General features: G+C 40.6%; 1 protein-coding gene across 2 annotated transcripts; it reads right to left on the reverse strand.

Annotated features, from left to right (window-relative positions):
- Positions 1–11: 11 nt before the first annotated feature.
- stx1a (syntaxin 1A (brain)) lies at positions 12–13,578 on the reverse strand. Of its 2 annotated transcripts, none has more exons than XM_087283668.1 (10): positions 13,531–13,578; positions 11,880–11,966; positions 10,691–10,790; positions 10,346–10,420; positions 8,792–8,865; positions 8,301–8,409; positions 6,187–6,260; positions 5,821–5,958; positions 3,844–3,954; positions 12–1,116 (listed from the first exon to the last, which is right to left on the reverse strand). In XM_087283668.1, the coding sequence occupies exons 1-10, from the start codon at positions 13,558–13,560 to the stop codon at positions 1,039–1,041; spliced, it is 876 nt and encodes a 291-aa protein (XP_087139794.1). In that variant the 5' UTR covers positions 13,561–13,578; the 3' UTR covers positions 12–1,038. The 2 variants fall into 2 exon arrangements, with proteins under 2 accessions (XP_087139794.1, XP_087139795.1); XM_087283669.1 differs by having other exon boundaries at positions 8,792–9,047; positions 9,169–10,420.
- Between the last annotated feature and the right edge of the window lie 362 nt (positions 13,579–13,940).

Raw genomic sequence — 13,940 nt, forward strand, 5'->3', positions numbered from 1 at the left:
TTTTAACCAAATCAAAGGAAACAATATTCACGGTTTTATTTATATAACGTTATAAACATTTGCTAGACACTTGCTACATGCTAGCAAGAGCCGGCATGTACAGTTTCATTATACAACAAATCACTTCATGATTAACTATAAAAATTAAATGAGAAAAGAAAAACAATAAAATAAAATAAAAAATAATTAAAAAGAGGAGAAGATTATCACAAAATCGTCACGTTTAATGTCTGATTTCTTTAAAAAATCCGTGATCTTCAATGCCTGTTAGAAATACAATACGAAGTGGGTCTCAGATCGGACAAGAACCACTACATTAAGTTCTAGTTGATCCTTTGTTATCAGAAGTGGCGTATATGAAAGGTAAAGGCCTCTAGATTTTGCTTATTTGAGCTCAATAAAATCTGATCATGCCTTGATTATTAATGATTTGATGAGGACAGTGCGGTCTGACTCTGCTCAGACTAAAGTCTCATCACTGAACAGAAATAATGTCCAGTATAGAATATAAAGTCCTGCTGCAGTGGAGACAGAATGAATATTGTGTCTGACTCCATCATGAGCTTGGAGGACTGCATCCATACATCTCTGACATGACTCACATCACTGATTAATAAAGTCATCTGGAATGAAGAAGAAAGCCTTCTTGCAGGACTCACAGAGCTCATCATTGTGTTCATCTTCAATGCCTCCTCCTTCGTTTTACCCCAGAAATGCTCAATAATGTTCACTTCTGGGGACAGGGCTGGCCAATCCTGGAGCAGCTTGACCTTCTCTGCTTTCAGGAGCTTTGATGTGGAGGCTGAAGTTTGAGAAGAAATCCACCTTCTGACACTTTTACACACGGTCAACTAGAAGTCAAGTTATTATTGTTGCTCTTACAACTGGGATCCACGACAAGACTTTTGTCAGGCAGTGTAGATCACAAATCTATAACTGTATCACAAATAACAAAAGATGTGCTGAGTTTCTTCTTGACAGAAGTTGCTGTGTCTGTGATTGAGCATCACACAGACTGCTGCCGAAGAGTCTTTTTTTTTATGTCAGTCCAAAGATGAGGGCGATGATGAGTATGAGAACACAGACGGACACACAGCCGCCGATCAGGATCAACTTCTGTGGGGGATACAGATTCGCTTGGTTATAACATTTTTAAAAGCAAAGATGACATTGTTTGTTATGACAACTTGACATAAATAAACACATCACAGCTTGTTTTTGTCTTTGTCAAGACAACTTGACGTTACCAAGACAACAAAACACATTTTCGTATGACTAAACTCGTACAAATTCGTACGAATTAGCTGCTAAACTGACGAAACGTAGTTACATTTCCTCATGAGATCAAACAGGGTTTACAGTGGTCAAGTTTAAATTAAACTAAAATTTGTGTTGAAGACAAAAGGTTCAAATATTTATCTAACCCTGCTGAAAAATCCAGCTTAAACCAGCCTAGGCTGGTTGGCTGGTTTTAGCTGATCAACCAGGCTGGTTTTAGAGGGGTTTTGGCCACTTCCAGGCTGGTTTCCAGCCATTTCCAGCCTGGTCTTAGCTGGTTAGGCTGGGAGATGACCAGCTAAAACCAGCTTGACCAGCCTAGCAGGCTTGGAGCCCAGCCTAAACCAGCTATGTCCAGCTTAAACCAGGCTTGTCAAGATGGTTTTAGCTGGATTTAGCTGGTCATTTTCCAGCCTGACCAGCTAAGACCAGGCTGGAAATGGCTGGAAACCAGCCTGGAAGTGGCCAAAACCCCTTTAAAACCAGCCTGGTTGACCAGCTAAAACCAGCCAACCAGCCTAGGCTGGTTTAAGCTGGATTTTTTTAGCAGGGAAGATATATATTGATATAATGTTCTTAATGTTTTGTGATTGGAGTCAGACAAAACGAAAGATAAATATCTGAATATTCTCATATTAAAATTGGAGTCAGATATAGAGGTAAATTTAAAGTAAATCAACATTGTGCACTGGAAAGACCGAGCAGGCATTGTACCTTCATCCACCAGTGGACACCTCCATTGGACCAACTGGGTGGACCCTACAAAGCTAACCCATGGTTAGATTATTAAATAGCCACTATTCGTAGAACCGGTAAATAAATATAGTGAAATCAGCTTAAACACAGTTAATAACCACAGTTAGAACCGTGAAAATTGGTTCAATTTTGGCATGGATAACACGCAACTCAATAGGCTATATATATATATATATATATATATATATATATATATATATATATATATATATATATATATATATATATATATATATATATATATATAGTAAGGATAAAAATAAAAATTTCTGTTGATCTGTCATAAGTGAGTTTTTTCCGTGATATTATTCGGTTGGCATTTGTAAAACAGCCATTATAAACCATTAGGTCACAAGGCCTACCCGCCAGTTTATTTATTTATTAAGCCTATTTTAATAACTTGTTTTCAGGTTATTTTCATTGAGCCATGAGCTACAAGTCAAAACAAAATCGATATGCTAACTGTAATTTAGCTCTTAAAATAGGTTTAGTGTATATTTTCTGGTGTTTAATTTTGCATGAGCAAATAGCAGTACAGGCAAGGCAAGTTTATTTCTATAGCACATTTCATACACAGTGGCAATTCAAAGTGCTTTACATAAACAGGAATAAAAAAGACGAGTGTAAGAAGATAAAAACAAATAATAAGAAATATAAATATAAGAATAAAAAATAGATAAAAATGTGTTAAAATAGGTTATAAGATAATGAAAAAGAAAAGAAAGACATGATAGTGCGATCTGTCGGACGCAGCACAGTGATCATTCAGTAAAGGCACAGCTAAACAGATGTGTGTTCAGCCTTGATTTGAATGTGCCTAATGTTGGAGCACATCTGATCATTTCTGGAAGCTGATTCCAGCAGCGGGGGGCGCTGTAGCTGAGGCTGATTCACCCTGCTCTGACTGAACTCTTGGAACTTCTAGTTTATATGATCCTAAAGATCTGAGTGATCTGTTTGTATTCAGTCAGCATATCTGATATGTATTGAGCTCCTTGGCCATTTAGTGATTTAGAGAAGTAATAATACTTTAAAGTATATTCTGAATGTAACTGGAGCCAGTGTAGAGACCTGAGGACAGGTGTGATGTGCTCTGATTTCCTGGTTCTGGTCAGAATCCTGGCCGCAGCGTTCTGGATGTCTTTTTGGGAAGACCAGTGAGAAGGCCATTACAGTAATCCACCCTGCTGCTGATTAAACCATGAACAAGTTTCTCTAAGTCTTCACTGAAAACAAAGCATCTGATTCTTGCAATGTTTCTAAGATGATAGTATGCTGATTTACTGACTGCTTTGACATGACTATTGAAACTCAGATCTGACTCCCCAAGATTCTTGACCTTATTTTTTCTAGCCTAAATTGCATATTTTTAAAGATTATCATTCAGCCTGCAGCGCATGTAAGAGGTGGATCCACTTACGCACTATACTGGACCTATTTCATTTATAACTGTAAACTCGTCTTCGTAGGCCGATCAGCTTTAAACTCAAAAGGCATTTTTTGAGCTGCATAATGGGATATTTCTTTACACAACTGTAAAAGTGCGCTTTAGCGATGTCAAAATGAAAGCAAACATTTAAAAGGGTTCTGCGTTTTATCAATGTTAGCCTAATTTTAATACTATTATTAATAATATTGAATATAATAAATGAATGCCCCCCTTTCCCCGCTGTAGCGCCGGGCCTGGCTCTGCATGTTCCACATTAAACTCAATCCTCCTACCTGACCACAACAGGAGATGGATGGCACCATAGAAAGAGGAAAGACAAGATAAAAGTTAAATTCAGAAAACTGGTTGCTATATCTCACCGTTCTGCTAGTCTTCTGGATTTTAATAGCCGCTTTGGTTTCCTCTTTAGCCTTCTCCACATATTCCTGAGCACTGGAGACGTTTGTCTCTATATTGTTAATTAACTCTCCCTAAAAGAAGAGAGAGAAATACAGCTCATTTCTATTGCTCTTAATTAAATAGATTAGAACAATGGAAAAAAAAGATAATTATAAACCGTATAAGTCTAATATCTGTTAATGTTTTCTGCAACCCAGGCTCATTCTGAAAACGTAGTCCTGTGATTGTTTCTGGAGACCGCGAAATACGTCCCAGGAGGTATGCAGTTTTTGTTTTCGCGAATCCGCGAGAGCCCGCTGTGTACGCTTTTTCGTATCTCGAATGTCTCTTGTGAGTGCCGTTCGCGCCCGCGCTGTTCTTGCGTGAACCCACCAGAGGCCGCTGTCTGACTGACCGAATGATTGACTGTGCAACCGGCCAATCGGCTGACCCACCCTCCTCCTTCCCTGAACCCAACCAGGTTTACGGATTGACCCGCCCGCCGGCTCCCTTCCCCTTAACCTGAGCAACAATTTAGAAAAGCCGTCTAGAAAAAGAAAAGCCCTCATCTGTATTTTTTTTACCACGTTTTCAGATTTCACCACGTTCTCGCCCTGTTATGAACTCGTTCACTTTATTTTTTGGATTCTGTTTTGTCTTACCTGATTTCTGGAAATCGCTCTTCCCCGGACTCGAACCCGGTCGCCATGGTCAACTCCTCCTCTCTGCATCTGAAGTCTGCCAACGTACACGATGAGCTGACCGGACCAACTGGTTGCAGCGGGAAAGCACTCCACACGGAGGTAAGCGGTCAGCCGGTAAGCGCGAAAGGGAACGGCGTCACACCACCCCGTAGCGTTCGCTTAAAAAAAATGAAATGCAGCCATACGTACCTCCCGGGAACGTCCAGAAACGTCCACAGGACTACCTTTTTACAATGAGCCTGGGTTGGTTTTCTTTATCTAAAATGCTCTCATTCTCCCACAGTTGTCCACATGGCTCTGGCTCCTGCAGCTCATAATACTCACACAGCGTGATCATACTGAATGCTAAAATATCAACCAAGGCTCATTATAGAAACCTACCTCTGTATACATTTCTGGAGAGCGCCAAACTAAAGTCAGATATGTTTGAAATTGAGTCAAAACAACTTTCGCAAGGATCTTGGTCGATTAGAAATAGGCCGGAAATTGGAGAAAGAGGCTGAATTGAGGTTTGGTTTTTTGAGATATGGTGTCACTACACCACATTTAGGATAGTTAGGGAAGGAGCCAGTGGACAAGCACAGTAGCAGACCAGGAGCAAATGTATCCATAACTTGCCTAAAGGAAAGAGGTGGGAGAATATCCTAAGGATGGATTGAAGGTTTTGAATGACAATCAGTCTCATTATATGAGATCAAATCAATGTGCTGAAGCCCAGACTGTAACCAGGGGAAGTGACACTGTGAGGTGCGAATCCACATGCAGGTTTATTAGCGAGGTCAGGCCAGCAATGGTCAACACATGGGGAAAAAGGAGTGAACAGGCAATCCAGAATCATAGTCAATAGGCAGGCAGATGGTCAAAGGCATGCAGCAAACAGGATTAAACAAATAAACAAGGCAAGGATCAAAAACACAGTAAAGCAAGACAAAGGAAACGCGTTGTAATGTCGCTAGAACAGATAACAAGACCCTAAAGTGAGTGTACGTGCTGCTTAAATAGTGTGTGTATTCAGTGCTTGACAATCCTCTGGTGGTGCGTCTGTCATCAGTCAGAATGAGGAACGTGTGTGTGAGCAGAGTGCATGTATGTAGTTGTAGTCCATGAAGTGGTGGTTGTGTAGTCCATAAGCGATTGTGTGTGAATTCCAGCGATCTATAGACTTCCAATCGCTGGTGATCGTGACACAGACCAAGTGGAAGAGCATAGAGGAACATCATGAAAAATGTATCGTACTCTACTCTTAGCTCATACCTGGTTCTCCACCAGCACGGCCAAATCCACAAACATATCCTGAAGCTCTCGGATGCAGCTCTCCAACTGGATGATTTCATTGTGTCGTGTCTCGATCTCATTCATGGCCTGTTTAGTGATGCTGCAGTCCATGAAGACCTTGAGCAAAAAAAAAAAAAGAAGTGGGATACACTGTAAAAATGCTTTAATTTTGACGTATTATTTCCCAAAACAAGACAATATGTTTTATTTGTCAAGAAAATACTTCTTGATTTAAAGGTTTTTAGATATTTGGACTAGAAACACGACTAAAACTCTAGGTAAGAAAAGCATTTTTTTTGTTGCAATGTACGCTGGCTGTTAATGACGATGTAAACATCCACTCACCCCTGTTGTGAAGATGGATGGGTTGTCACTTTCCAATATGGTCTCCAACTCCTCTTTTGTTGTCTTTCTACCTGCTACAAAAATAGTTGAACAATATTAGTTTGCTGGTATTACATAAGATAATTCATTCATTCATTCATTCATTTTCTGCTACTTTTCTGGGGCCGGGTCGCGGGGGCAGCAGTCTTAGGAGAGAGCCTCAGACTTCCCTCTAACCAGACACTTCCTCCAGCTCCTCCAGGGGGATCCCGAGGCGTTCCCAGGCCAGAGAGACATAGTCCCTCCAGCGTGTCCTGGGTCTTCCAAGAGGCCTTTTCCCGGTGGGACATGCCTGGAACACCTTCCGAGGTAGGCATCCAGGAGGCATCCGAAACAGATGCCTGAGCCACCTCAGCTGACTTCTCTCGATGTGGAGGAGCAGTGGCTCTTGGGTAATATTGAGCAATCTTCTGTTTGCTTACAAAGCGACTTCTGTTTTAGGTTTTCGTATTTTAGGTATTCGTATTTTTGTCTTTATGTCACATCCTAGAGGTTTATTATTACCCCATTCTGTCAGATGCCTACAAACGGGCATTAGATGATTACTAAATTATGAAGTGCACATCGTTTATAACAAGCACTCAACATTATTTACCTTCCTGTGAGTTTTTTTCTTCTTCCATTTATTTCAGATTCAGATTCAGGAATTTTTCACAGTATTTCCTATAATATTTGTTCTTCTGGAGAAAGTCTTATTTGTTTTATTTTGGCTAGAATAAAAGCGGTTTTTAATTGTTTTAAACTCATTTTAAGGTCAATACTATTAGCTCCCCTTAAGCAATATTAGTTTTGGATTGTCTCCAGAACAAACCACTGTTATACAATGACTTGCCTAATTACCCTAACCTTACCCTAGTTAAGCCTTTAAACGTCACTTTGGGGACAATGGGGTTCGAATCCAGTGAGGAACGGTTCCAAAAAGCAGACAAAAACAAAACAATAAAATAAACAACTAAATAACAGGGTGAGAATGTGGCTGTGGGTGCTGGTCAATTGGTGCTTTTGAAAACACTTTTGGTTGAGTTTAGGGGAAGGAGAGGGTAGGGGGATCAGTCAGTAGGTTAGTCAGGGAGTCAGTCAGTCGACAGCAGCCTTTGGTGGATTTGCAGGAGCGAATGAACAGCAGGTGCGAACGGCACTCATGAGAGAAATTTGATATCTAAAAACAGTAACCCAAGCTCATTCTGAAAACGTAGCCCCGCGGACGTTTCTGGAGACCGCGATTTCCGCTGCATTTTGTTTTTTTAAGCGAACACTATGGAGCAGTGTGACGCCACTCCTCTTTGCGTTTGTGAGCTGGACTGACGGTTCACTTCCTCCGTGTGGAGGGCTTTCCCGCCGCAACCAGTTTGTCCGGTTAGCTCGTCGTGTTACGTCAGCGGAGCGGAGGCCTGGAGGAGGATGAGCCGGCTGCGTTCGTCGACCGGGTCCGAGTCAGAAGAAGAGCGGTTCCAGAAATCAGGTAAGACAAAAAACAGAATCCAAAAAATAAAAGCGGACGAGTTCGAAAAGGGGCGGTGAAATGCGGTGAAATGCGAAAACGAGTCAAAATCAGATGAGGGCTTTTCTTTTTCTGCTCGGCTTTTGTAAATGGTCGCTTGGGTTTCAGAAAGAAAGAGGAGAAGGAGGAGGGTGGCCGGGTTGGCCGATTGGCCGGTCGCCCAGTCAGTCATTCAGTCATTCAGTAAGTCGGTCAGTCGGACAGACGGTCGATCGACAGAGGCGTCAGGTGGCTTTTTATGCAAGAACAGCGCGCTTGCGAGAGGCGTTTGAGACAAGAAAAAGTACCTCCCAGGACATATTTCGCAGTCTCAAGAAACTTCCGCGGGGCTAAGTTTCCAGAATAAGCCTGGGTTGAAAAAAAGTCTGCACAGCGACCTCTGTTGGATTCACGAAAACAAAACTGCAAATAAACGTAGCTCCTGGCACATATTAGGCGCTCTCCAGAAATGTGTACGGGGGTACGTAATCAGTATGAGCCTGGATTGAATAATTCTGACTAAATCTGCACAAATAAATATAAAATTACACTTTGATTTCATGCTGACTTTAAGTTTTAGATGTGTGCAACTCACTGATCTCAAGCTGTCTCTGTATCCGTCCTTTGCATCGTTCCCTGTATTCTGATTGTGCTGCATTATACTCCGACATCACCTCTACAAATTTACGTGACAGGGTGGAGTGCTGCAATACAGAGAACACGGTCACACTTTACAATAACAGTGCATGAATGTTTGATCGTTATCCTTCATCAGGGACCGCCACAGCAGAATCAACCGCCAAGTTGTCCAGCATATGTTTTACACAGCAAAAAAAATAAAAAATTTAGCTGTATCCCAGCACTGGGAAACACCCATACACACTCACATTTGCAAACACACTCATACACTACGGCCAATTTAGTACATCGATTCCCCTATAGCGCATGTGTTTGGACTGTGGGGGAAACTTGCACTTGGTAATGTAAGTGTAGTTACTGTAAACATTTATATTAATGTTTGCTACACATTTAGCACATCTGCCAGTAATCAGTAAGTCACAGAGTGGTGTGTCTGACCGCTCTCACCTGTGTTTTTCGTATCCTCACATCAGCTGATTGACCATTAAATGCCTCCTCATGCTCTATGCTCTGCTGGATATCTGTAAAAAGAGAAATAAAGAGACAACATCTATATGTTTTTAACAGCAGACGGCGCTCTAGGCTAGTGTTTAACAGCAGACGGCGCTCTAGGCTAGCGTTCAACAGCAGATGGCGCTCTAGGCTAGTGTTTAACAGCAGACGGCGCTCTAGGCTAGTGTTTAAAAGCAGACGGCGCTCTAGACTAGTGTTTAACAGCAAATGGCGCTCTAGACTAGTGTTTAACAGCAGACGGCGCTCTAGACTAGTGTTTAAGAGCAGACAGTGTTCTAGGTTAGTGTTTAACAGCAGACGGCGCTCTAGACTAGTGTTTAAGAGCAGACAGTGTTCTAGGTTAGTGTTTAACAGCAGATGGCTCTCTAGACTAGTGTTTAACAGCAAATGGTGCTCTAGGCTAGTGTTTAACAGCAAATGGTGCTCTAGGCTAGTGTTTATCAGCAAATGGTGCTCTAGGCTAGTGTTTAACAGCAAATGGCGCTCTAGGCTAGTGTTTAACAGCAAATGGCGCTCTAGGCTAGTGTTTAACAGCAAATGGCGCTCTAGGCTAATGTTTAACAGCAAATGGCGATCTAGGCTAACAGCAGACGGCGCTCTAGGCTAGTGTTTAACAGCAGACGGGGCTCTAGGCTAGTGTTTAACAGCTGACAGCACTCTAGGCTAGTGTTTAACAGCCGACAGTGCTCTAGGCTAGTGTTTAACAGCAGACGGTGCTCTAGGCTAGTGTTTAACAGCAGATGGCGCTCTAGGCTAATGTTTAACAGAAAATGGCGATCTAGGCTAACAGCAGACGGTGCTCTATGCTAGTGTTTAACAGCAGACGGTGCTCTAGGCTAGTGTTTAACAGCCGACAGTGCTCTAGGCTAATGTTTAACAGCAGATGGCGCTCTAGGCTAGTGTTTAACAGCAAATGGCGATCTAGGCTAACAGCAGACGGCGCTCTAGGCTAGTGTTTAACAGCAGACGGGGCTCTAGGCTAGTGTTTAACAGCAGACGGTGCTCTAGGCTAGTGTTTAACAGCAGACGGTGCTCTAGGCTAGTGTTTAACAGCCGACGGTGCTCTAGACTAGTGTTTAACAGCAGACGGTGCTCTAGGCTAGTGTTTAACAGCAGACGGTGCTCTAGGCTAGTGTTTAACAGCCGACGGTGCTCTAGACTAGTGTTTAACAGCAGACGGCGCTCTAGGCTAGTGTTTAACAGCAGACAGTGCTCTAGACTAGTGTTTAACAGCAGACGGCGCTCTAGGCTAGTGTTTAACAGCAGACGGTGCTCTAGGCTAGTGTTTAACAGCTGACGGTGCTCTAGGTTAGTGTTTAACAGCAGATGGCGCTCTAGGCTACTGTTTAACATCACTGGTGTTTTGGCTCTGTTATATGAATCTCAGTAATTTATTATTTTAAGAGGTAATCAGTTTTCTAATGTGTTATTATATAACATAGCTTGATCCAGTTTAAGCTTGTGTGCTATTAAAGATGACAAACTCACGCTGTAACCTGGAGCGCACTTTATTAGCCAACGTCTTGATATCGTTCATCAGTTCCTCAAACTCTGTTTTTGTTTCTGTTCAAAAAAAAGAAAGAAAGATGCAGAATATGTTTGCATATGCACAATAAAAATGTCCAACGCTGTACTTAAAGTAGCATAAATGATGATGCATCGTGACAACAGTCTTTTTGGTGTGTGGTTGGGAACAAGATTATAAATGTAAATCACCAAAAATATAATCTCAATCGGTGGGGTCAGAGAACTGGATTTTAGTGTCATCATCAGACTGTAAAAGCTGATTGACAAACATTGTGAATCTATAAAGGATGCTGCTGAAAGACATACTCTCATCTGGGTTTGGGGAGGCCAGTGTGGCGCTATGGTTTCTCTTCACTTCTCCTACTTTCTCTGCCAAAGAGTCGATGAACTCCCGAATCTCTTCAACCTGAGAAAGACGAAGATAGCAAGCTTAAAACACCAAAGTGGATGAAAACATGAATAAAATGAGCGATTGCTCCATAATAAAGCCAATGACACACAGAGTGTGAGCATGCAAAATTATGTGGGATGTTGCTGAGAGAAAAAGTTATATGTTATAAATATATATAAATAAATAAATACATTTAACATGTTTTTATTATTTAGTTATTTAGGGTAACAGCATCTCCACATCAAAAGCTACTGTTCAGCCCACCATTCAGCAAACATCTGAAAAACAAATCACCTATAAACTTACATCCAAGCATGCTATAGACTTGTGCTATATAAAAAAATGGCTTTTTTGTTGAAAATACTATGAAGACAGAATGAAGACAGCAGAAGGCAATGATTTATTTGAATTATTTAGCCTGACATGTTCATTGCCCTAAAATATTTTAAATGTAAAATATATTGTGTTCAATGGTGGAAAAAAATTTTTAACTCAGACTTTTAAAAAGAGCATAGTTTCGGGCAGTAATCACAATACCGCAACATTTTTATCCAAGGTTATACTGGTGGGTGACCCATACCCTGCTCAAAAAAAACAGTTTAAATCAGCCTAGGCTGGATGGCTGGTTTAAGCTGATCAACCAGCCTGGTTTTAAACGGATTTTGGCAATTTCCAGGCTGGTTCCAGCCATGTCCAGCCTAGTCTTAACTAGTCAGGCTGAGAAATGACCAGCTAAAACCATCTAAAACCAGGCTGGTTTAAGCTGGTCAAGATGATTTTAGCTGGTCATCTCCCAGCCTGAACAGCTAAGACGAGGCGGCTATGATTTCCTTTAATGCAAAAGAAAGGTTACATAAAAAATAGTGTTACATATAACCAATTCAGAGACAGTAATATTATAGTGTAACTATTAACTTTTAAAGGACAAAACTTTCACAAAAATTTCACAAACTGCACTAATCACAAATGAATAAAGACCAATATGTTCTAGCATCTTTATGTGGCTGATCAGTGAACAGAACTATAAGATAACAGCTAAATTCAAGACGTTGCTCTGAATTTGAGGATTATACTGGTGAAAAGCAATTAATGATAATATCAAACCTGCTCAAAGAACTCATCCATAAAGCCATCTTCAATCACCATTTTATTGTTCATAGTCACCTCATTCTGCTCTTCCAGCTCTTTTCCCTGATGAATAGAAATACAGAAAGTCGTGAGGAGATTCATATTCATTTAAAGGTTTAGATTACCCAAACTTGTAGAGTCTGAGATGATAGTAATATAGTTTTTTGCATTTTCCTTTGAATTAAATATGCTGTTTAGCATTTCAATGAAATGCATTTAATAAACAAGGATTTATTCTGTAACAAAATACTTTTGGATGTGTTTGTGCCCTAAAAAGCCAATCGCACAACAGACAGAACCCCCCTGATGTTCTGTTTATTCAATGATAGTGAGTAGGCTAAATACAGGTTAATGATTGCTGTGCTCGGATCAGATCACTACATATACAGAAAACTCTCAGTTTCAGTTGCAATGAAAATATCCAGCCTAATCACCACAGCTCTCTGACTTCAGATGATCTTTTTTATCATGCTTTATCATCAAACATTAGCGTGATCACGTGCGTACATGTACAAAAAATTGTCCACGCTCATTCACGTTTACCAATTCTTCTCTTACAGTGACTCAATTATACTATAGGTTAGGTTAGTTTAATCATTCCTTAGGGAATTTGATTTGAGACAAGCGACACATGATCGTTTTAAAAACATACAAAACAAATTATAGGACGAGTACTAAAAAAACAGATGCTGAGGTCAATTAAAATTCATGTCCATCCTTCAAATTCATTTACATTCCAGCATATTTACAAGTGATTTAAAGTAGAAGTAGCAGTTGGTATCTATTAGTGTACTATAGCAACAGCACTACCCTGCTGAAAAAAAAAACTGTTAAAACCAGCTAAGACGAGCTAAGACCAGCTTAACCAGCTAAAACCAACCTGACCAACTAAGACCTAAAAAGTGGCCAAAACCCCACTAAAACCAGCCTGACCAGCTAAAACCAGCTAAAACCAGCTTGACCAACATGACTAAGACCAGCTAAAAAGTAGCCAAAACCCCTCTAAAACCAGCCTGTCCAGCTTGACTAGCTAAAACCAGCTAAGACCAACCTGACCTGAGGCTGTTTTAAGCTGTTTTTTTTCCCCCAGTAGGTTAGTTGGCTAGTAATTGGTAGCCTACTGTACTATAAACTAGCTAGTAGTTGACTAATAGTTGGTAGCCTAATGTTGGTATACTAGCCTATACTATACACTAGCGAGTATTTGGTAGACAAGTCATTGGTATAAATTAGCCTAATATACTAGCAACACCAGTTGGTTGGTAATTGGTACATAGCCTACTATACTATAAACTAGTTAGTAGTTGGCTAATAGTTGGTAAGCTAATTGTTGGTATACAATAGCCTACTATACTATAAACTAGCAAGTAGTTGGCAGACACGTAGCTGGTATACTGTATAATAGCCTAATATACTATACACTAGCTAGTACTTGGCTAATATTTGTTATGCTAGTAGTTGGTATACTCGCCTACTATACAATAGACTAGCTAATAGTTGCAGGCTAGCAGTTGGTATATACTAGCCCACTATGTTAGATACTCTAGCATCAAACAAATCACAAGATACTAAGTGATCAGTATGAAGTTGTGTCTGTTCGACTGCAGTAAACTCAACACATACTCACATGTCTGAGCTCCTGTGTGCGGTCCTTCATGTTTCATTCAGTCAGTCTGTCAGGTGTTATTGATCGCAGCCAAACTCCACATTTCCAGCGAACAGGCGACCTTCCCAGAACTCTGGCTGACATTCCATACAAGCTAGCTAATGTTTTTTTTAAAAGCACAATGTTTGATAAAGGGTTTTATTAAATGTTTAATAAATGTTCCAAGGATTTATTTAATTACAAATAATGTTCATATGATGTTAAATGTTACTAAACTTCAGTGCAAAATGCAGCTGCCAGAGGTCTTACCAGGAAATATGATCATATTACTCCATTTTATCCTCCTTACACTGGCTGCCTGTTGAGTTTCATATATTGCTTTTTTACCTATAAAGCTTTAAATAATCTAGCTCCATTTATCTAACCAACCT

The sequence above is a fragment of the Danio rerio genome, chromosome 15 (assembly GCF_052040795.2).
Source record: "Danio rerio strain M-AB ecotype USA chromosome 15, GRCz13ab, whole genome shotgun sequence".
NCBI lineage: Eukaryota > Metazoa > Chordata > Actinopteri > Cypriniformes > Danionidae > Danio > Danio rerio.

What these genes read in the sequence shown, in the direction of transcription:
- stx1a (XM_087283668.1), bottom strand. Translation starts at nt 13,560, where the DNA reads ATGAAGGACCGCACACAGGAGCTCAGACAT. An exon ending in CTCCCCAAACCCAGATGAGA is followed by an intron (nt 10,421 to 10,690) that starts GTATGTCTTTCA and finishes TTTTTTGAACAG; the next exon opens with AAACAAAAACAGAGTTTGAG. An exon ending in TGAGGATACGAAAAACACAG is followed by an intron (nt 8,410 to 8,791) that starts GTGAGAGCGGTC and finishes TCTGTATTGCAG; the next exon opens with CACTCCACCCTGTCACGTAA.